The 23,763-nt window shown below is 53.0% G+C and overlaps 1 protein-coding gene across 7 annotated transcripts in view; it reads left to right on the top strand.

Annotated features, from left to right (window-relative positions):
- The window catches only part of MBNL1 (muscleblind like splicing regulator 1), a 60,788-nt gene that overhangs the window by 26,964 nt on the left and 10,061 nt on the right, over nt 1-23,763 (top strand). For 4 of the 7 annotated variants that reach the window (XM_036388469.2, XM_036388463.2, XM_036388465.2 and 1 more), the window contains exons 3-7: nt 10,571-10,741; nt 12,772-12,972; nt 18,495-18,752; nt 19,631-19,684; nt 20,567-20,720. In XM_036388469.2, the coding sequence (XP_036244362.1) occupies nt 10,571-10,741; nt 12,772-12,972; nt 18,495-18,752; nt 19,631-19,684; nt 20,567-20,720 (838 nt within the window). The remainder of the gene's footprint in view (nt 1-10,570; nt 10,742-12,771; nt 12,973-18,494; nt 18,753-19,630; nt 19,685-20,566; nt 20,721-23,763) is intronic. The other 3 variants (XM_036388470.2, XM_036388466.2, XM_036388467.2) reach the window with 1 other exon arrangement.

Here is a 23,763-nt window from a genome sequence, read left to right as displayed (position 1 = left end):
TTTTAGAAGTAAAGCCTGTGCAGAGGCTTTAACAGAGAGAGGCTGGAGAGCTCCTGAGAGCAAGCAATGTTTCCTGGTAGCTGTAATTGTATTTGCACTGCACTGGTGCGGACACAGCAGATAGATACTATCTTTATTTGCACACTGCCTTACAGTAGGTCTTTGTTCTGTCATTTTGCTGTCATTTTGTTTCATGTGGAAAGTGAGCAAGACCAAACCTCTGGGGTAGAAGGTAGCAGGGGTGCAGAGTGTGTAGTTACAGCAGCACTGCCTGTTAGAGATGCTTAAATGAGTGCACACATCCATCAGACAGCTTTGTCTTTGTGAAACATTGATCTGCAATATCAATGTTAAGAGGCCTGGAAAGCACTTAGTGCAGAAAATTATTCCTGAGCTGTATGAGAAAAAAACCTGTGACTGATACAGGGCCTGTTGAGCCCTCTGTCCTGCCTTCCCCTCCTGAGCAGCGCAGCACAGAGCTGAGCAGGGGATTCAGCCTTGGTGTGGGCTGAAACTTCCAGTTTTGGTCGGTGCTTCCATGTGCAGCGTTAATGATTATTGGATCATGCTGTGGGCATGTCGGGGGCGGGGCTGGACACTGACCCGAGGGCAGGGAGGCTGGACCCGGCGCTGCCTGGTTATCGTGGGGATGGCTGAGCCCAGGGAGAGATTCAGCAACCGCTGCTCTGTGCCACTGCTCTGCTGCCTTCCACGGGACACGGAGCTTCCTGCCCCGGCCGGGCCAATGTCCTCGGCTCCTTCTTGCTTTTCCATGGAGCTGTTAAGTGCTTCAGGGCCAGGCTTGGTTTGTTTTTTTGAAAGAAATGTGGTAAGTGTGTCCCAGAGGCACAGTGGAGGTGGTGCTGCATGTGAGGTCCCAGTGCTGCTGCAGCGGGGCCTCCAGCCCTACCCTCGCTCCCGGTGGTTCCTGCAGGGACTGCAGGGGTGTTTATTTGGTTAGGAAGCTTTTACTGGGCCTCATGCACACTTGCAAGGTAAAACAAACCTGATGTGTCAGCCTTTGTTTACCCACGACACTTTCCCTTTCCTACACTTGCTTGCTTCAATTTTGTTCTTTCTTAAAGACTTGTAACTCTCTGTTTGCCTTCTGATGTTGAATACATCAACATTTTTGGTATCATTTTTTTTTGCCCCTAAAGTCTGAATTACTTAGATTGAGTTTTCCCTGTATGAATTTTTGAACTATAAACTTAGTTTAAGTTTTTTTTTTTATTTCTCTTCTGCTGTACCCTTTGTTATTTATATCTTTTTCTTTCCTCATTTGCCTAAGCAGTAAAAAACTGTTACTCAAGCTTCTCATCAGTTGGCCATGGTTTGGTGGCTTTCTTTATCTAGCTTCTAATTACTTCAAATTTGTCTTTTCTCTTGCCTCTCTGGATGATGTAGTAAAATCTTGGGTTTGTATTTTTCTAGTCCCTTTACCCAGTGCTGTTACCCCCTCATCAGTGATGGGCAGACCATATTTCAACAGTAATGGGTACTTTCGTTGCCATCAGGGAAATCTGATCTTCCTTTCAGCTTTCCTCCCCACTCCTGAGGCTTCTGCAAAGTGCCTCTATGATTGAATACCAGCTGGCCTGAGAGCCACCAGACCCATGGTAATTCCATCACCAGCACAGTGTTCTCCGGGGGCTGTTGCTGGTGTTTTCTTGTCCACCCCAAGCCAGTGTTCTCCATGCTGAGTTGGGGTGCTCTCCGTGCTGAGGAGGAGCTGGGTATGTGGGTTAAGGGGTCACAGTTCCCCTGGGAGAGCCTGTGCAGGACCCTGCTGTGTGTGTGCAGGGTTTGGTGCAGTGGGGCACCCAGGACAGCCTCCCCTGGCCAGGGCAGTGTGTCCATGGCTGCCCTGCAGGACCCTGCTGTGTGTGTGCAGGGTTTGGTGCAGTGGGGCACCCAGGACAGCCTCTCCTGGCCAGGGCAGTGTGTCCATGGCTGCCCTGCAGGACCCTGCTGTGTGTGTGCAGGGTTTGGTGCAGTGGGGCACCCAGGACAGCCTCCCCTGGCCAGGGCAGTGTGTCCATGGCTGCCCTGCAGGACCCTGCTGTGTGTGTGCAGGGTTTGGTGCAGTGGGGCACCCAGGACAGCCTCCCCTGGCCAGGGCAGTGTGTCCATGGCTGCCCTGCAGGACCCTGCTGTGTGTGTGCAGGGTTTGGTGCAGTGGGGCACCCAGGACAGCCTCCTCTGGCCAGGGCAGTGTGTCCATGGCTGCCCTGCAGGACCCTGCTGTGTGTGTGCAGGGTTTGGTGCAGTGGGGCACCCAGGACAGCCTCCTCTGGCCAGGGCAGTGCCCAGGGCAGGGTATCCCGTGCCTGCCCTGCCCCTGGCGCGCCGCTCCCCTCTGGGCCCTCCCATCCATCCCGGTGTTCCGCTCCCCTCCACCCTACTCACATGCTTGCTTTTTTTGTCCAGAAGTGACTAAGCTTCCTGTTATTCCACTCTGTCAGTTTTTCCCCAATCCTGCTGTCGTGTTGGGCAATATTTACTTGCCAGCAGCTTCCTCTGCCGCTGTCCCACTCTGCTCTGTCCTGTTCCCACTTGCCTCTTAATTTGTTATTTGTGGCCCTCAGGGATGTTCACTTTCACTCTGTTGGACTTATTTCCACTAAAGCCAGGATTTATAGGGAGCTGTGAACCCCAGGAGAACATCACCTGGATGCTGCAGGAATGCACTGTGGACTGTTGGATCTGTGGAGGGAGAGCTGCCCTTTGGTTCACAGGGTGAGCCCACCTGGCACGGGTGCAGCCAGGGCGGCATTGCAGTGCTGAGCTATCCCTGCCTGATGGGCGTGTTCCTGTGTACAGAGGAATTGTTCCTGCCTGTTGGAAACCACAGGCACACTTTGATTTAGCAGGGCTTTCCTTCGGACTTGGGAAATCCCAGGAGCAGCTCAGGAGAGGGTTTTCCCTCTGGAGCTCCTGGAGGCATTGGCCGATGCCGTGGGGAGGCGGAGGGTGACTCTCCCTGCGTGCTGGGCATGGCTGGCAGGGGGGCAGTGGCTGGAGGTGTCTCTCATGGGCCTGTCCCAGCCCCTCTGCCCCGAGGCAGGGGGTCCGGCGGGCTGGGGATGTCCCCAGTCCAGCACCCTGCAGGGCTCGTGCACCTGGCCCCACCACGTGCCTCCGCTGGGACCAGCAGCAGCCAGCAGCCGTGGCCACCCAGTACTCCTGGTGTAAAAATAATACCTCAGGAGCAATAAACAAGCTATTTTTGTGTGTTAGGGGTGGCCATGCAGAGCTGACTCAGGGCTTGGCCTTGCGCTGCCACCGAGGGCTTATTCAGACTTGCTGAGCGTTTAGAGCAGCTTGAGGTGCTTCCCTTGGTGCTGGGAGGGTGGGATGGTGCCATGGGACCTGGGAGGTGTCCATGTCCTGAGAGGGGCTGCTGGCTGCCAGGCACTGCTGCTGTGCCACAGAGCAGGGGACAGCCCAGTGCAGCCCCCAGCAACGTGGCCGGGTCCTGCTGGAGCTGCTGCTGGCTTGGGTGGTGCTTGTGCCCAGGTGCAATTAATTACAAGGAATTGCAACAGGTGGGGAGGGAAACTTCATCTGGAAGCAAATAGGGACAGAGCTCATAGGAAATGAATAGTGCCTGGCAGAGATTGGGTGTGAAAACTGATGTCACATAAATGTCACAGCATGTCAAATAGCTTCTCATACGTAGAATTAAACCACAACAAGTACTAATTTTGATTGTTTTGCTTTGCACGTGCTGAGTTCTGTCAATTGCCAAATTCCAGGGCAATGTGCCCATTAGGCTCCATGGGTTTTATGGTGGTGACACGTGCAGAAACAAAGGCCAAGGCTAACAAGTCTACTTATGTGATAAATATGATATGGTGGAGAGTAAAGGGAGAAGAGCTGTGTTCAGTCTGTCTTGCACATTTAGGGAAAGATGCAAGGCTAGTTTTCTGTCAGCCTAATCTTTATCTTTTAATGATTGTTCTTTGATTTTTACTTCAAACCAGACAGTATGAGCTATTAAAAAAAATAAAATTCAAAGTGACCAGGGGTACTTAATTGCTAGCCAACAGAAGGGAGGAGGAAAGGTGTGGGATAGGAGGGTGCCTTGGGGTGGGAGGGGGTGGTCCCTGGCAGGGGCACACAGCAGTGCCCTTTGAGGGGGGAATTGTCTCAGGGGGATGTGGCAGTGCCCTGGGGTGGGCACCACGGTGCTGGGGCTCTTGCTGCTCTGTGGGTGCCTTTGGGCATGAGGCTCGTGTGTTGCCCTCATAGGTGAATGTGGCTGGGTTCATTAATTCCTCCTGAATTGCTGATTAAGGGTCTCCTTTCTGCCGCTGGTCCTGGCAAGCTGCACTGACTGATTTTAAAGGGTGTTTTTGTAGGAAATCAATGTCTTGTCAAAAGTTCCCTCTTGTGGAAAACAGGTGGAATTTTTTCTTAGAAGTTGTTAAAGATTCCCTGGTTTTGTTTTGGTTGGGTTTTTTTTTTTTCCAAAAGAGAAATTCTTCAACTTTGTTTAGTTCCTACAATTCTTGTTGGACAGTGGCACTCCTTTCTGCCTTACTCAAGTGCATTTGTGGGTTTGTCCTTTCAGTCACAGTGGGATTCTGGCTGGAAGAGGCGTCCACTGGCCTGATGTGTCCTGTTACTGGAAGCTCTGAGTGGTTTTCCTTCCATTCCTGTGTGAACTTCTCTTGTTCTTTGGGTTTGCAAGGCAGGGCAGCACTGGCCAGTTCCCCACACACCTCCAGTCAGTGGCACTGTGCTGGTGACAGCCACGAACCTTCACTGTCAAACCTGCGGGCCCCCCCATGCTGCTCTAAGGGGTTCAATATCCACCTTTTACCTGCTCTGATGGACTTTAGTGGTCCCTCAGCCCCCTGTGGAAATTGATCTCCACGCTTGGTGTTTAGTGGTGCAGTGCCATCAGACTAAACTGCTCTGGAACTCCAGAGCCGCGAGGGTGACGTGCACCCTGCCTCCTCCAGCAGCCTGTCCTGGGTGCCAAGTGTGCTATATTGGCCTCTCTTTGGTTTTATTGCTGAGTAGGCTGAATGGCCTTAAATTGTTTATCATGTAAGCAAACTATACAGAAAAGCCAGAGTGTCAAATTTTTGGTGGCCAGAGGCAGAATTTGGTGTCAGCTGCCAAAGGCAGCCTGTCAGTGGGTATGGCACCCACACAAGGGTCCCTGCTGCTCTGACAGGCTGAGGGCTCTGTAATGCCCAAGGAGCTCTGTCCCAGTCCTGACAGCTCTCCCCACCGCCTCCAGAGCCACTCTGGGTTCTTTTGGCGGTCCTGGAGGTGCGTGGTAATTGAGTAGAAAGGTTTGGATGTCATCAAGCAGTATGATTCCATCTTAGGCAGTTTATTGTGTTGTAAAATGTCTCTTGCATGTGTCAGTCAGGGACCTGGAGCTGATTGTGTTCCTGAAAATCAGGAATCCATGCTGCGTTCAGGGATTTCACGGGATGCCCTGCAGCCCCTGGGTTTCCCAGCAGTGGAACATGCTGGGTGTGTTTTCTCAGGTGCCAGCAGCCCTCACAGAGCCAGCAGAGCGCGCGGCTCCGCGGAGGTTTTGGTGTGGCACTGCTGAAAGGGAGTCAAGATCATTTCTCATGCTGCTCATTCAAACTTGGATCCTTTGTACGCTCTGGGGGGAAGTTCCTCATGCTGGGACAGCAGCTGTTGGCTGTTCCAGGTGCCAGCAGCCACTGCTCCCCCGTGCCACGGACCCGCTCTGTGCCTGTGCACAGGTACCTGTGCCACTGCTGCCCACCTGGGCAGGGCTCGCTCTCTGCTTTCCACATTCTCAGAAAAGTGGCATCTCGGAGCAGAGCTCAGGGGATTAAACTGAAATCTTATCTCCAGGCTTTGACATTGATCCCCAGAACAGTTCCCATTTGAGGCTGACCTTGGTTTCAGAAAAATGTTTTATTTATCTATAAGGATAGGTCCAGGCAAATTTCTTCTTTCAGCAGAAATTCTTCCCTGTGAGGGTGGTGAGTGGTGTGACCCTGGCACAGGTGCCCAGAGCAGCTGGGGCTGCCCCTGGATCCCTGGCAGTGCCCAAGGCCAGGCTGGACAGGGCTGGGAGCACCTGGGACAGTGGGAGGTGTCCCTGCCATGGCAGGAGGATTGGAACTGGGTGATCTTTAGGGTCACTTTCAACCCTAACAAGTCTGTGACTCTATGATGCTGTGAAATTTCACTTTTAGAGCTTTTCCTCTCAGAGTGCTTTGTTTCACCTGTGCTCAGTTGTAAACTCAAATCCTATTTTGAAATGAAGTTTAATAAACTTCCCAAATTTTAGTCAGAATTTATTGTTTAACTTCACTTGAATAAAATAATACTTTAATAATTACTTTCCCCACTAATGTTGGGGAATTAATTATTTTTCAGTCAATAATATATTTGTCTGACAAATGTATTCTAATAATGTTTAAATTGTATTGAAAACAGCATGTCAATGTACTGTCCTTGCTAAAAATAAGGGAAAAATACAACTAAAAGGATAACAAGAAAATCAGGAAAGGTATAATTCTTATATAAACTCTGTCAATAAAAACCCCAAACATGTGGATGTGCTGGCATTTCAGGATTCGATTCCAACGGTGATTTCCAGTGTCAGAAAATCCAGCAGTGAGTGCAGCAGTGATTTCCAGCTGTCAGGGTGCCCAGCTGGGGTCCCTGTGCCGCGGGTGCCCGTGACGGGCTCAGTCCCGAGCTCTGTGCAGGGGGGTTGGCACAGTGATGGGGCCTCACCCCTCTGCTGCTGCTTATTTGCTTTGTGTGTTCAGGGCACATTTCTGGTGAAGGTTCTGTTAGTGCTCTGTGCCTGTCGAGTGACTGTCAGGGGATTGCAGCTGTGAGCAGGACTTGGATCACAGCAATCCCAGTACCTGCTCAGCATCCCACTGTTGTGGCCACCTGCAGCTGGGCACCACGGGAATCTGCACTGGTAAACAGATTAAATCTGCCGTGTGTTGTACTTGATCCGGACATAAAGCCGTGTTCTTTCTCCTCCTAAACTGTGGGTCACTGTGCGCCCGAGTGAGCATCATATGGATTAGCAGAGATTGCTCTAAAAGGATTTGGCAGCGCTGGAGGTTCAAGGAGGAGGGACCCACAGACAGCAGGAGCAGCAGGGAGGGTTTTGCTGCTGAGCTGGTGTCTCTCCTTCTGTTTGGTGTGCTGGCAGCCTGCTTGCTCTGTTTGCTTTTTCCTTTCTTTTTTTAAATCCTGTTGTATTTCATGGCAGTAGGACAGCTCCCGTAGGAGTGCTATTAGCTGTGCTAGCCAAATGATCCATTAGAGGGGTTGAGGCTTTTACGTACAAGAATCACACACAAAGACGTCATTAAGTGGTCACTTTGGTGTGTTTTCACATGAAAGGATTCACTTTAAAAAGTGTCTGCTGCCATCAGTATTCCTGTGCCCCAGCAGCAGCCCTGGGGGAGCTGAGGGGGCTTCGCAGGGGTGATGCCCTCCCCTCCTTGCCCCAGATGTGTGTTTGCCCCAGCTGGCGTTCTGCTCGCTCCGAGAGTTGCTCGGGAGTGTCCAGACCCACAGCCCCCCATGGCAGGCTGTTGGGCTGTGGGCCGGGGGAGCTGCAGGCTCCAGAGGGCGGGCAGTGCCCCAGCTCTGGGTACCGTGTGGGATCAGCTCTGGGCAGAGGCACCCCTGGTTCCCCTGGGGGCAGTGACCCCGCCAGCAGGTGTTGGGCTAGTCTGCAAACAGGCTGTGCATCAGCCTTGTGTGGAGGCTCAGTGATTGCAGCCCTGCCTCTGACTGGCCTCAGAGGGGTCAGTCACCGACTCACGGGGCTGCAGGCTGCTCCAGGGCAGCCACGCAGGTCCTGAATATTAAAATACAGATATTAAAAAGGTTTCTCTGAATGTGGCGGGCAGCCTCCACACAAAGCTCCTGCAAGCAGTTTATTTTTAAAAAGGAAACCATAGCTTAGATGGAGTTAATTGTTTTCCTGTAAAACCCATGGGCATCAGGATAAATAGTTTTACCATTTTCAGGCAATAGTTGATGGTATGTAGCAGCCATCCTCCTGCTCGGGTTCAAACGCGCCGGGTCGCAGGGATTTGTGCTCCCTGTCAGAGGGAGGTGTTTGTGTGTTTGTTTTGGGTCAGAAGCATTCCCTGTGCTCCAGCTGCACTGCTGAGCTGTGGCTGCTGGTTCTGCAGCTTTGGCATCCCCAGCCTGGGGGAGGCAGCCCCAGGCACAGCCCCTGGCTGAGGGAGCTCCAGCAGCAGCAGTGGGTGCTACAGCACTCTCAGAACATCCACACGTGTTTCAGCGACTGAAAATTCTGTCAGGCATTAATAACTGTTCCATGGTGAGGGGGTGGTGTGTGTTCATGCAGGGCAGGTGGGATGTGCAGCGCTCACTGGAGTCGCTGCTGGCCACAAGATTTTTATTTTGTGTCTAGGAGGTGGCCTGTTAAATGATAGAGGGTTGTAGGTCTGACCATGAATAGCCACTTCAAATTGCAGAATCACAGACTCAGCTAGTAGTGGAGCTTGCAGTGTCAGAAGGGGATCCCAAGAAAGCTTTTCTATTACTAAATATACAACCAGGATGTTTTCTGGAAGGAGATTATTGTCACAGAGCAAAAGCTGCAGTTGTATTCCTAACATACAGAGTGGGATGTTAAAAACAGGCTGTGCTGTGCTTCCCAGAAAACTGGTGTTGTGGGGAAGAGCCTGCTGGTGACTGCACAGAAATGGGCACACTCCTGTTCACCCGTGTGCAGGTCTGAAAAACCTAGGTGTACTGTCAGAGGATCCAAGTCTTCTAGGAATACCCTGGAATTTCTGAATGTAGAATTTGGGAGTGATTTTTCCAAGGCGTGATTGGTCATTTTCTTTTGTCTGAGTTTGCCACGTTTTCCACAATTCTGTAAGTGTTCACACAAAGTGCCTTGTCCTTTGTGGGGAGTAAAGCCATGGTGAGTAGCTGGGGATGCTTCTGCCCTGTGGGAAGGTGCCTGGGGACGGGTACAAGTTCCTGCTCCCCTGAAGGCAAGGTGAAAAATGCTCCCAATGCAAGTCCTGATCACCAGACCGTGCTGAGCCCGGTGCTGCACCTGATGGGGTGTCACAGGAGGCTGAACACAGCAAGGTCAGGCACATCCTGCTCCCATCCGGAGTGGGTAGCATTCCTTCATTTCTGACTATGAAAGTGAACTATACAGAGTAGGAAATAAATCTATCTATTAAACACCAAAAAAAGAAATGGAGAGGCAGCATGAAATTAAGAGACTTAGTGCTGCAAGGAGAGCAAAGCAAAGGTGTGCTTGCAGCCACCTTGCAATAAGAGTGAGCAGTTTGTGTGGCAGCTGCTGCAGGCTCGGTGCAGTCAGAGGGGCTGAGCTGGCTCAGCGGGCACTGCCTGGCACTGCTGAGCCCAGGCCTGGGGCAGAGCACCCCCGGCACCTGAGCGTGGCTGGGACACCCAGGGACCCCGCTGGCCCTCTGCCCCTCACCCCACTGGCCTTGAGGGCCTCTGCTGAGGAGCATTTGTGCTGAGCTTTAGTCCAGCAGGACTGCTTGGGTTAATCCTCCGCTGTGCTGGTGTGGCCCGTCAGGACACTGCAGCATCCCCTGCCACCTCTGAATTTACTCACTTATGATACTGCTTCTGTAATGGTTGGAAGAGAGTTCAGAGAAGGTTCAGAGAGATGAAGATCTGCCTTGCCCTCTGCTGATGCAGTTAGCAGGATCCAGTGACAGATAATTGGGAGCTGCTCGCTGCAGGGGCAGGGGATGAATGCTGCCCATGTTCTGGGGAGATCTGTGCCACTGGTTTCCAGCCTGTGACTTCCAGCTCCTGGATGCTCTGTGGGCCATTTGTAAAGGTCCATGGAATAAAAGTGAGACAAGAAGCCCTGCTCCCAGACAGACAAGTCTGCATTTCTTCTGGGAAATTCGCTAAGATCTGTAAATTAGAAGAGATTGAAGGTTAAAGGTGCCCTGAGCTCCAGAGCTACATGCAAACAAGGAGGATGTAAGTGATAGTAGCTGGTGATAGTGAAGCATAAGCACAATTTACCTGGGGCTGTGGTATATTCTGGTATAACTGAGTAAATAGCTTTCCTTAAAGACCATCTCCTAGACAGGTAGATAGAAATGCTGGTCTCAGTGGGGAAGCAGTGAGGCTCCTTGTTTCCTGGGAGCCAGAGGACATTGCATTAGATCACAGGAATGATTTTTTATGGCCGTAAAGCATTTGAGTGTATGAAGTACATTAAGAGGTTGGGGTGTACAACACGTACTGCCGGGCTTTGGATCTCATCCAGAGACTTGTGGCACAGCCTAAATCCCAGCACTGAAATGAGGACGTTGAGTTTAATCTGGATTTCAGGTTGGTTAACTGCTCCTCTGATTCCAGCGACACATGTTGTAGTTCCATGCTACCCGTTTAGCAGTAATTTGCTCTGACTTCTACATTGTGCTCATGTAAGGTCTCATTTTCCAGGTATCTGGTAAGTGTGTCTGCTTGTGTTTGCTTTAGCCCATGGCATAAGGAGCAAAGATGCAGCTTCTAATCCTACTGTGTCCATTCTCTTCTTCAGGGTCGATGCTCAAGGGAAAACTGCAAATATCTTCACCCACCGCCACACTTAAAAACGCAGCTGGAGATCAATGGCCGCAATAACCTGATCCAGCAGAAGAACATGGCCATGCTGGCCCAGCAGATGCAGCTGGCCAATGCCATGATGCCCGGAGCCCCGCTGCAGCCCGTGGTACGTGCACCCCAGGGGCTCCTCAGGAGCTGGGCTGAGAGCAGGCAGCACAGGCTTCCCCGCCAGGGAAATCCCACAGAGCTCGGGAATGGGGGAGGAACCCACTGAAAGGCCCCTCTGAAATCACTGGAATGCCCCTCTGTATGTCTTTGTGTTGATTAATTCTGCCTTGCCTGAAGTAATGTTTTTAATTATTTCAGTAATCTTGGGTTAATTTATCTTTTGCATCTTTATTCTCAGAGTTTGGTAAGCGAGTGATCTGCATGAGATTTTTGTTTCCTTTGCAATATTATGTGCTCTAGGAAAGTCCTGGCTTTGAGAGGATGCCCACTGGGTGTTTTCCCTTCACTCAAGGGAACTGTCCCCAAGAATTGCTTGCTGGAATTGAGCTTTAGTTTAGGGGGAGTTAGGCTCAGCTTGACCACGGCTAGTGCATCAGTCAGTGTGAGCCCATCCAGCAGCAGAGAGCTGGGGTGGCTCTGTGCCCTGGCCGTGTGCTGGTGGGGCTGTAGGACAGGGGCGTGTCCCCACTTAGACTGTGCAGCACATCACAATGTCCCTGTGAGCCTCAGAGCAATGCCAGCTGGCTCTGGTAACATGCTGTTATTCTGCAGTGGTCAAAAGGCTGCAGGGTATTTATATTGCTAGAAAATAAGCTCAGTAGAAAATAAATGGGGTGGTCTTATTTGCTGTACAGCAGGCACACAGGTGTCTGTTTGAGTGTGTTGGGCTGAAATCAAACACCAACATCTCTTAAGTTACACGCTAACAGACTGGTTGTATTTTGAAGTTCATTATTACATAGCTGATAACCCAGTAATGAAAAGTGCAGTTAATTAATAGTGTATTTAAGGGTAATATTTAATTTCCTGTAATATTTGCCAGGTTGTTTTTCATTCACATGGATGAAGAATCATAAGCATTACAGAAATTATACCCATTTACAGAACTCTCATTCTGTTTTCTCCAGTAATCCCTGCATGGTTTTGTTCATTATTTCCAATGTCTCTTGCTTCCAAACAATTCAGTCATTTCCTCAGATATACAGGAACATGTGCTCTTCGCTGCTGTCTGCCTTAAATTGATATGAAACAGAGAAAGAGTTGTGTTAAGTCTGTAGTTGTTTTTCCCTCTAAAAATTAGTTGGGGAAAAGAACCTAAATGCCTTGAGTAACTGCCTTATTTACATAGTGAAAGACAAACACTCCTGGCTGAATTTTATTTGGCAGTTACACTGCATTTGGGGGTAGGAGAGTTATTTAATCCTTGCCGCAGTGTAGCAGTTCTATGTTGGGTTTTCACAGCATTATTTGGGCTCTACACCCAATTATCTTCATACCCACAAGGGCACTTGACTCTCTTTTGAAAACTTGCAAACAAACAAAATAAAATCATGTTTGCATGTGCTGTTTCTTCCACTGGTTTAATGTTTTAGCCTAACTAAAGCATCTCCCTGATGCAGTGAGTGTCTGATTATCTGCGTGGCCAGCCTGTTTGTAAAACGGGAGGATTGTGGCTGTGAAACCTCAGGAGTTCCTGGGCCAGCTCTAGCTGTGCCAGGGTCAGAAAAGCTTTGCGTGTCCCTGAAGTCGAGTGTGGCTGATGCTTTGTCAGGGCTCTCAGATGCCTTTTCCCCAAGAGCCAGCATTGTATTGGTGTGGCCATGTCCCCCTGGTAGCCCCAGACTCTCTGTGACCCCACAGAGTATCTGTCATTCATTGTGGCATTGCTGGAGGGTGGATCCTCTGTGAGTTTGCTCAGGAGCTGCCACGTGCTGTGAGTGTGCAGGGAAGCTGGAGCAGCAGGACCAGCAGAGGCTGGGGGGGATCCCTGTCCCGTGCTCCTGCTCATTGCAACGACTGCACGGGTGTTCCCCGTGAGCCACAAACACAGCAAATGCTCCTTTCCAGTTAGCAGCAGAAACTCACCTCGTTCAGCGCCAGGGCATGCTGAAGAGTTGTTTTGGTGACAGCGTGGCAAGCTGCTGCGCACCAAATGTTAAGTGTCTGTTTCCCTGTCTCCACTTGCAGCCAATGTTTTCTGTCGCACCGAGCTTAGCCACCAACGCGTCAGCCGCCTTCAACCCCTACCTGGGGCCCGTGTCCCCAGGCCTGGTCCCTGCTGAGATCCTGCCCACGGCCCCGATGCTGGTGACAGGGAACCCCGGCGTGCCGGTTCCTGCTGCCGCCGCCGCCGCCGCCCAGAAGCTGATGAGGACAGACAGGCTGGAGGTAGGAGCTGGCTGCTGGAACTTCCTCTCACAAATGCTGTCCTTTATTATGTCTTCTAGGTGGGAAATACTTTCCTTGTGAAAGCAAATAATGCAGGTTTCACTTGGGCTGGTAATGTGGTATCTGTGTGATGGTAAGAACGAGGAGTGACAGAGTGATTGTACCCTAAGTTCAGGCTGCCACTCTGCTTCTGACCCTCCCTTGCAGAAAGAAATGGGAATATTTAGGAATGATCATGGCAGCAGCAAGGGTGCCACGAAGCCGTTAGTGTGTGCCCAGAAGGCGTTGGCATGGTGGGGGCACAGCCCCTGAGCACTAGGGAGAGGTGCAGAGCTGCAGCTGCTGGGTGCAGATGACTCGGCCTCTCTGGCTGGGGCAGACGGTGCCCCCGCTCCCCTGCTGGCCTCCCGCACCTGGCTTATCATCCCTGCTACAACCCTGACAAGTGTCCGTGCTCTTGAGCTGCTGCTCTCCCTCGCTCCGAATCTCTCTTATCTGAAAGGCCTGACAGTGTTTTTAGCACCTTATCGGTGCTTTGGCAGCGTGGGCGGGGAGCCAGGGACGGGCTGCAGGCTGCCGTGAGCTTGGGGCACAGCCTGAGAGCTCAGCCTGAGAGCATGGAGCATAGCCTGAGAGCATGGAGCATAGCCTGAGAGCATGGAGCTCAGCCTGAGAGCACAGCCTGAGAACATAGAGCTCAGCCTGAGAGTGTGGAGCACAACCTGAGAGCATGGAGTATAGCCTGAGAGCATGGAGCACAGCCTGAGAGCGTGGAGCATAGCCTGAGAGCGTGGAGCTCAGCCTGAGAGCGTGGAGCACAGCCTGAGAACATAGAGCTCAGCCTGAGAGTGTGGAGCACAGCCTGAGAGCGTGGAGCTCAGCCTGAGAGCGTGGAGCTCAGCCTGAGAGCGTGGAGCTCAGCCTGAGAGCACAGCCTGAGAACATAGAGCTCAGCCTGAGAGCGTGGAGCTCAGCCTGAGAGCGTGGAGCATAGCCTGAGAGCATGGAGCTCAGCCTGAGAGCATGGAGCTCAGCCTGAGAGCATGGAGCATAGCCTGAGAGCGTGGAGCATAGCCTGAGAGCGTGGAGCATAGCCTGAGAGCATGGAGCATAGCCTGAGAACATAGAGCTCAGCCTGAGAGCATGGAGCTCAGCCTGAGAGCATGGAGCATAGCCTGAGAGCGTGGAGCTCAGCCTGAGAGCGTGGAGCATAGCCTGAGAGCGTGGAGCTCAGCCTGAGAACATAGAGCTCAGCCTGAGAGCGTGGAGCATAGCCTGAGAGCATGGAGCATAGCCTGAGAGCGTGGAGCTCAGCCTGAGAACATAGAGCTCAGCCTGAGAGCATGGAGCTCAGCCTGAGAGCATGGAGCATAGCCTGAGAGCGTGGAGCTCAGCCTGAGAGCGTGGAGCATAGCCTGAGAGCGTGGAGCTCAGCCTGAGAACATAGAGCTCAGCCTGAGAGCGTGGAGCATAGCCTGAGAGCATGGAGCATAGCCTGAGAGCGTGGAGCTCAGCCTGAGAACATAGAGCTCAGCCTGAGAGCGTGGAGCTCAGCCTGAGAGCATGGGGCTCAGCCTGAGAGCGTGGAGCTCAGCCTGAGAGCGTGGAGCTCAGCCTGAGAGCGTGGAGCTCAGCCTGAGAGTGTGGAGCACAGCCTGAGAGCATGGGGCTCAGCCTGAGAGCGTGGAGCTCAGCCTGAGAGTGTGGAGCACCGCCTGAGGGCATGGAGCTCAGCCTGAGAGCACAGCCTGAGAGCTCAGCCTGAGAGCGTGGAGCTCAGCCTGAGAGCGTGGAGCTCAGCCTGAGAGTGTGGAGCACAGCCTGAGAGTGTGGAGCTCAGCCTGAGAGCATGGGGCTCAGCCTGAGAGTGTGGATCACATCCTGAAAGCACAGCCTGAGAACACAGAGCTCAGCCCCTGGGCACAGCCTGAGAGCAGGTGCTTGGCAGCCCTGGCTGGGTTAAAAGGCAGCGAGAGGGGAGGCTGAGCAGCCGGGCTGCTCTGCTGTCACCTGGTGTGTGCTGGACACGGCAGGGTGAGGGCTCAAGGCTGCTGGTCTCCCTTCTGGCAGTGGGTCTGCTCACTGAGCTCAGGGAGCACGCTGGGAGGAGCAAGAAGGATCTCTGTTTTATGCAGCCTGCTGTATTTGTAACTCTGTTCCTTCTGCCTGTGCATCTGCACTAACAGGGATTAACTCTCCTTCCAAGGGAAATGAATTCCTTTTCCTTAGCTGCATCCCTGACTGACAGGCTGCTGCTCGGAAGGGGCGAGCTGGGAGCAGTGTGGAGGTCATCTGGCAGCCAGCATTTCCCGCTGCTGCTGTCACTATTCTCAGAGCTCACATCACCACAGGTCACCCTCCTGTGGGATCACATCATTTCCCTTTTTAGAGATGTTTTCCCCAAGGGAAGCGTTCCCCAAAGCATGCTCAGGTTGCAGGGAGGCAGCCGTGCCGAGCTCTGAGCTGGCACAGAGGTGGCTGGTTGTAATCACCCAGGGATGATTTTCCCTTGAGGACTCTGTTTAAAGATGGACACCTGCCAGAGGTGGATTAAAACCAAAATGCAATTAGGTAAATTCATAAATAAATCATAATGGATTTGGAAATGAGTATGGAGAGGAGGATGCCTATGGTGGGAACCCTTTGGGTTGTGCTGCCAAGATCAGCTGCTGTGTTTGATTGTGCTTCCAGCCCTGCAGTGCCCATGGATGGTCAGTGTGGGACATGAGGCCTCAAAAGCAGCCTGGTCATAAGCAGGATGTACCCATTGTCCCCAAGCAGCCAGGGAAGCAGGAGCACCCTTTATGTGCCCCTCCAGGGCAGCCCTGGTGCTGGCCACGGGCTGTGACCGCTGTGCACAGGGAGCTGATGTCATCTGGGACCTCAGCAGGCAGGATTTGTCCCTCTGGATGCTGCATTCTCTTGATGCTGCTGTTCAGAGAAGTGGTGCACTGCTGAGCCAAACTCCTCTGCATGAGAGGGAGATGCTAGAGTGGCACTCTCAGGGTCACAATACTGTTTTTCCCTTCTGCAAATTCAGTTTAAGCAGTGAAACATGTAGGTGAGAACATAACTTGCAAATGCTTTCCAGTACAGTGGTCATCTGATCTGGAGTATCCAAATTTAGTATCCAAACACTAAACAAGCATGTAAATTTTATGAGCAGCAAAATATTTGAATGTACTTTATAGGCTACAGAAACACAGAATGGATTTTGGAGATTCTGCATGACCTGGCTGTTACCTCCCAGAGGAGCCAGCAGTGTCTACCTGCCCTTCCAGGGAGCTGCAGCTGCGGCATTGCCATTTGTTATGGCATGATCAGAGCTTTATAAGGCTCCACTCACTCACTCTCCCTTGGAATGAACTGTCCTGGAGAAAAATAACCACAATGATGTTAGCATCTAATCTTGGACTATGATTGGTTCTGCTTAGAATTTTAAATATTTGTTTTCAAGAGTGATATACTCTGGCAGGAATTAAGTCAGCACACGTTCTGGCACACAGACCCAGGCTGTTCCCAGGCTGAAAGCTCTCAGTAAGCACACCTGGGGTTCTCAGGGATGCAGGCAGACACCACAGCTCTGTCGGGCAGCACTGTGTCTCCTGAATTAATGTGAGTCTTGGTGAAGTGAGGTCAGTGACTGATACTAGCAGTGGGATGGCTTTCATCTGGATTTCACACTGACAGCGTGCAGCTGTTGGGTGTCCAGTGCTTTCAGCCACTCCTGTAAGGAATCTGCATCTCAGGATGGAAATGTCATGGCTTCAGGCTTTTCCATAGCTTTCCTCACACTCCTCCCCTGCAGGAAATATCTCAAACAAAGTGTGGTTCTTCAGTTCTTCAGTGAACTAGAAAAGAAGCAAGAAGGACAGAGAGAGAGAAAAAGGAATTGCCTAACACTTTATCAAAACCAGCTGTTTCTGTTGGAATGCCATCATTTTCTATTAGAAGTGTTCCCAAGTCAGGAATGACCACAGCCAAGCTGCTGTTTCTTGCTTGGTTCTTACATGCCATGCTTTGCCAGAAAGAAGCAGCTTAGAAGTTCTTGGAGCTGGTCAGCTGTGGGTGATCAGATCAGGGCTGTTGTGCTGGCTGGCATGTGTCACTGCAGGGGACGGGACCAGGGAAGGGATCTGGCTGCAGGATTACCTGGCAGGCCAGTGGTTCTTTTCCAGCCCAGGAATTTGCCTGAGCTGTTTCTGGCGTGCTGCAGAATCTGTTCTGTGGGCCCTGAGCAAGAGGGCACAGGATGAGCAGGGGCCATGGCGGGGCTGGGCTTGACTCAGGTGGCTCAGGTGCCAATGCATACCTGGAGTCTGTCACCATGTAAAAAAAGCCTATGAGCAGGGTCCTGCAGGAATGGCCCTGGACAAATGTTTTCACACAGGACAAATGTTTTGACCTGGTCCTGGTCCTGCAGGGGTCAGTTCATACCCATGGAGGATTTGCAGGTGGCACAGGCAGTGGCACGAGGGTTAAACAGCAGCCAGAGGACTGGTGTGAAGGGAAACCGAACCACCACCAAATCTGGGTTGTTGCAGGGATCAGAGCTGAGGTCCTTGAGGAAATACTTATGATCCAAGCTCACAGGCACCCACCTTGAACAGGAAATTCCATCTGCTAAAGGGTTTTATTTTTATGCAGACCTGGTTGCTTTTGTCCCTTTGTTTCCTGCGGCCTTTGGAAATCTGGGATGCAGAGTGTGTTTTGTTGGCAGTTTGGGGAGAGCTGACCGTGACAGGAGCCCGCGTCAGTCTGTCAGTCAGTGTGTCAGACACAGGGCTGGCACGTGTGCAGAGGGGGCTGGTGTTGGTCACACTGGTGGCACAGTCCGTGTCTGTGTGGGCTCGGGGCTGGCTGGAGCCCCCGGGGACACTGCAGGGGCTGTCACCCACGCAGCTGCAGTGTCTGAGCCCTCAGCTCCATCTGGCTGCTGGCAGTGGCTGCTCCGGCTGTGCTGCTGCTGTTCCTCACCTCCCCAGGGTGATGGCTGGGCAGCACAGGGGCTGTGCCACCACCGTGGGCTCGGCTTGCTGTCTCCTGGCAGGTGCCTGGATCCTGGGGGCACATGGACACAGAGTGCCCACCCGGTGGGGCTCCCTGGGGGTGGCCACACACCATCCACTCACCCTAATGAGCACATGGAGCACAGCCAGGTCACAGCAGGGCATGGCCGAGCACCTTGGGGTGCTTGGGTGGTGCCCAAGAGCAGCCACGGCACATTTCAGGAGACAGAAACAGCCCCCTGGGCAGCTCAGTGGGAGCCAGAGTGACACCTGCTGTGTGCTTGGCTCTGGTCACGGTGGGGTTTCATGCTCCTTGACAGCAGAAGTGGCTCTGGGGAAGCCAGTCTCTGCTGCCAGGTTCCTGAGCCCCCCATCCCACGGCAGTGCACCGCCTGGGCCAGGCCCCTTCCTCATGGTGCTCTGGCAGATTTTCAGAAAGCTTGTCTCTGCTCCAAGCCGTGCCTGTGACACCCATCACCCAAAGTAAGTGTCTTTCTTTTCCTGGTGTCACAGGTGTGTCGAGAGTACCAGCGTGGGAACTGCAACAGGGGAGAGAACGACTGCCGGTTCGCTCACCCCGCCGACAGCGCCATGATCGACACCAACGACAACACCGTCACCGTCTGCATGGATTACATCAAAGGGAGGTGCTCCCGGGAAAAGTGCAAATATTTTCACCCTCCTGCACACCTGCAAGCCAAGATCAAGGCTGCCCAGTACCAGGTTAACCAAGCTGCAGCTGCCCAAGCAGCAGCGACTGCAGCTGCCATGGTGAGTGTGGGAGCGCTCGTGGACGTAGACGTACATTGAGGAGAGGCAATGGTGGATGTGTGTTTGTCCTTGCTGAGGAGGGTGCGTGTGCTTGGGGACCCCGGTCACTACCCGGTGCAATGAGCTTTCTCAGCATGTGGTGCCAGATCTGCTGTGAAGTAGTTCCAGACCATTGAGGTGTTTGACTAATTTTGCCTGCTGATGTCCGGAGTAGCTGTGTGTACCTCTGTGCGTGCATACGTGTGTGCGTGTCTGTACGTGTGGGCTCCTTGTGTCTCTGGTTGGCTGTACATCTGTGTGTGTGGGCAGATGTGGATCTGCCCAGCTGCACAGCCAGATAAATCCGTGTTTAGTTTCTGTAAGTCCGTGTTTGTAGAGGCGTAGTTTGGAGCGGATTGACCGTGTTGCTGCTGTCCCCGTCCCGTGTCCCCTAGGGCTGGCGGTGGCTGTCCCGGGCGCAGTGCAGGCCCGTAGCTGTAGCAGCCGGGCCTGGGCCCCGTGAGGAGCTGGTGTGCTGGCGAGGCAAGGGCAGCACCGGGGGGCTGTGGTGGCAGGGGGTCCCGCCTGTGCTGAGCCGTGGGTGTGGGAAGCGGAGCACAGAGGGGGCGGCAGGGCCGGCGGGGCGAGGCGGTGGCTGTGCGTGGCCGTGAGCCCGGCTGTGCGGGCCCCCCCTGCCGCCCCGCTGCCCTGCCCGTCGGCCCGTGCATGCCTAGTCTTGTTACCGTTGTACACGGCATCCGGTGATTTGTTTTTATTTGTTTTTTCTCACCTCCCCAAATGCACTGCTGCCCCCATGACGCACCTCTGCTTGCTGTTTATGTTAATGCGCTTGACCCCACTGGCCATTGCCATCATGTGCTCGCTGCCTGCTAATTAAGACTCAGTCGGCTGTCAAATCACTGAAGCGACCCCTCGAGGCAACCTTTGACCTGGTACTATGACCTTTCACCTTTTAGCTTGGCATGTAGCTGTATCGTAGAGTCGAGTTTGGGGTTAATGTGTAGCAATGGAACCTCCCGGTTTCCCTCCCCGCGTCCCCGGCAAAGGGCGTGCGGGCGGCCGGGCCAGGCTGGGTGCCCTCCCTGCCGCCCCCGCGTTCCGCCGGCCCCTTCCCGTCCCCTCCCCTGTCCCTGTCCCTGTCCCTGTCCCTCCCGGGTGCCGGCGCAGGGGCGTTGGCATGGCTTGGTGGCGCGGAGGCGGCCGGGGCCGGCATGCGGCGCGCTCTGCATGCCCGGGCAGCGCTGGGGCCCGGGGACTGGGGTGTCACCACGGCCCTGCCATCCACTCCAGACGGTGACTATTAACATGGCTTCTATGTGTGATCCTCATGGAGCTAGCAGTGCTGCTTCCCCGAGAGCCTCGCTCCTGGCCCACCCGAAGCTTTCCCTGGCATGGCACTGATGCCGGTGCCCGCGGCGGCTGTCCCGCCGCTCCCTGTGCCGCTGTCGTGGTAGGCAAACAGTGCTCCCTGGAAAGCTGTTCCCTCGCCTTTTATTTGGTAGTTCAGTCTGCTATGCCGCTTGCTTGCTCATGGAGAAACATGGTGCTGCCTGGTTATTTTGCCTTCTACTGATTTTTCTTTTTTCCTTTTTCTCTCTCCTTTTCTCCTCCCTCCCTCCCTCCCTCCCTCCCTCCCTCCCTCCCTCCCTCCCTCCCTCCCTCCCTCCCTCCCTCCCTCCCTCCCTCCCTCCCTCCCTCCCTCCCTCCCTCCCTCCCTCCTTCTTTCCCATCCTCCTCCACACCCCACCCACCCTCTCCCCTTTTTTCTTTCTTTTTGTTACTGGACTTTATTTTTATACCCATCCACCATTCAGGGAATTCCTCAAGCTGTACTTCCCCCCTTACCAAAGAGGCCTGCGCTTGAAAAAACCAATGGTGCCACCGCAGTCTTTAACACTGGTATCTTCCAATACCAGCAAGCTCTTGCCAACATGCAGTTACAGCAGCATACAGCCTTTCTCCCACCAGGTAAGTGCATCACTGGTGCCTTTCCAGGGGCGGGGCAGGGGGATTTCTGGGAGCAGCACTCTAGGAGGCAGCTGTAGGTCGCTGGTGCAAACGCGGTGTGCGCTGAGGCTGCTGTGCCAGGCTCGGGCAGCTCCTCCAGGCAGGGCACGGCAGTGCCCCTGCCCCTGGGCACAGGAGGGGCTGCCTGTGGGCACGCTGCCTTCTCTCTGCTCCTCGCAGAAACTGGGCGGGACTTCTCCAGTCTAACACAAAATCAGCATCATGCTCTCTCACCCAAATCAGAATTTGAAATCTCCTCTCTCCTTCCTCTTTCCCTGGATTAACTGCTCTTCCTTCCATATCCGCTGTTGTGCTTGTTTCCCTGTAAGACCCCTTGGCCTTGGCAGCGGTGGCTCTGAGTCACACACACGCAGGGGTTTTTTAATGAGGTTTTAATGGGGTGCAGTGATCCCAGGCAGCACAGGCAGTCTCACAGGTGGAGAAACACAAACCTACACAAGCAGTCACAGCTTGGGCATCCACCGCTGATGTCTCAGGGCTGGTCTTGGACTGAGTAAAGCCAAGTGCTTGTTCTCAGCCAAGAGTCCTGGTGTAATTGGTGAAGAGTTGATGGCTCTACTATGGATTAAGCAGAAATACTTTTGGAGGACTAGTGATGGGACATAAAGCTGGAATACGTGCTTTGGTTCTGCTGATGGCACTGCATGAGAAATGATCTCCAGTATGTCCTGGGAGCTTCTGCCCTTGGTTACACAGCTGAGGTAGTTTGTTACACCTGAACCCACACTAAAGCAGCACCATCATTCCAGGAGTGTGCAGAGCTGATAGAGCTGTACTCAGAAATGAGATAGAGTCTGTGAGGACAGCCCCTCTTAATTCAGACTGGGAAGGGGAAGAAATACAGGTAATCAGTCTCTACCCAGAAATTTAAAGGATTTTATCCAGAGCATCTTCAGCAAGTATGTTCCCAGGAGATCAGTACAGTGCCCTTTACTATTCTGTCATGATCTGGCATGCAACCACTTGTGTACTTTAAATGGCACAAAAATCAGTTTCTTGATCTAGTGCATTTTAATAATGCAAAAATGCATTGCAGCCACTGAAATGTATTGGTAAATGTTGCAAAGCTTGCTGGAATCAATAGCAAGATGGGTTGGGTAAGCTGCAGGTCAGATCCCTAGCCCACATATTAAAATTCATATAAAAATGCATATGCAGTCATAGACTCATGGAACCACTGGATGGCTGGGGTTGGGAAGGGCCTTAAAGACCGCCTCATTGCAAACCCCTGCCATGGGGAGACACCTTCCAATAGACCAGGCTGCTCAGAGCTCAGAGCCCCATCCAGATAGACTCAGAATCCTTCCTATGAATGTTAAACAATTTACAGATCTCTTTTGGCACAGCATGACTAGTGGGGTCTGTAAACTGCAATTTTCCAGCTTCCATGAAAGCAGCAAGGGGCTGGATGGTTCCTGGAAATGCTGGAGCTGCCTTTGTGCTTCCCCCTGGAACTCAGGAACTGGGGTTGTGGTTTGTGTGTGCCAGACCCCATTTGCACCTCATCATAGACTGGGGTCTTTCCCACTGGCTCTTGACACACCTTACCTCAGCTCTTCCTCCAGCAGATCCACACTGAAACCTCCAGGAGCTTGGCAGTGGTTCTTGAGCTTCATTAGACCTTTCCTGACCACTGGAGTTTAGTATATGTTACACAATAAAAGTAAGGGAGTTTTTAGCCTGAGCTATTATAAATTCTCTCTTTATATTTTTCAGATAGCTGCAATTTGAGCTTTCCAGTAGTCCAGTACTTTCCAAAAAGTTTGAAAAATGACTTTGGCACCTTGCCCTTTTTAGTTTTCTGCTTCAAATGAGCTGGGATCAGTTCCTGTTTGGGCTCAGTCACATGGACACAGAGTTTCTCCATCTGTCCCTGCAAAGCCATGGAGAGCACAGAGCGTGGGTGCCCCCAGCTCCACGGCCACGGAGCAGGGCCAGGGCAGCTCAGTGGGATCTGAATTAAAGTGACATTTTTCAGGTTCACACACCCAAGGTGTGAGTGTTCCTAGTTGCTCCAGGCAGAGTGTGCAGGAGGGCTGGAGGGGGGGACACCTGCAGAACCTACACAGGGTGGGTGTGCCCTGGGCAGGACCCTCCCCTCTGCAGGGCACTTCACTCCTCATGTTTTCCCACTGATACTGCAGGAAACCTCAGATACCTCTTCTGAATTGTAAGGCATTGTTCTGGCTGCCTGTGTGCCAGGGATGTGATCACATCCAGGGAGCATCCATGCCTGGGAGTGGACACTGCACTCCAGCACCCCTTAAGTGATTAAATGTTCTTCAGACATGCACATCACCTCTCTCAACTAAAGCTCCCTCTGTGCACAGCTCCCCTCTTGAGGGGTCCCCGAAACCATGGCTGCTGGAAGCTGTCCCCAGGCTGAGAGGGGAGTTCAGGGGTGTGGCAAGAAAGAGCCAGGAACGTTTGTGCTGTTGAGATAAGGGCAGTTAGTGTGCCGAGTCAGGAGGCTCTGCATGCCTGGGTTTGGTCCCTGGCTCCTGGCTGCCAGCTGGGGACACCTTGGCAGACGTGGGTGACCCTTCCTCTGTGAATGTGCAGAGCTCCAGGTCCTCAGACCTTCAGCTGCTCCATGTCCTGCAGTGCTCCTGGGGCTGCTGCAGTGCTCCTGGGGCAGCTGAGTGACATCCTGCCCAGTGCCTGGGACCATGCTGTGCCTCAGCTCCCTTCTCCTCAGGAGTGTGAGTGCAGCTGCTCGGCCCCAGGTGTGCCCCCAGGTGACCAGACTGGCCTCCAGAGCAAGGGGTCAGGTTGGCAGGATGCTCCCAGGAGTTGGGTGGTGCAGCTGCAAGGGGCAGGGTGGCAGCTGAACCCCAGAGCCCGTGAGGAAAGGCTGCAGCTCCCTGTGCCTTGTGTTAACCCATTGTGTGTTTGTTCAATTGCTGCAGCTTCAGCACCAGAGACTCCCTTGCTCCTGCCTGGGACTCAGTGCCCAGAGGCTTTCCTAAGGGGACTTTTCTCC

The sequence above is a fragment of the Molothrus ater genome, chromosome 10, assembly GCF_012460135.2.
Source record: "Molothrus ater isolate BHLD 08-10-18 breed brown headed cowbird chromosome 10, BPBGC_Mater_1.1, whole genome shotgun sequence".
Taxonomy (NCBI): Eukaryota; Metazoa; Chordata; class Aves; order Passeriformes; family Icteridae; genus Molothrus; species Molothrus ater.
This window is presented reverse-complemented; position numbering and strand designations above follow the sequence as displayed.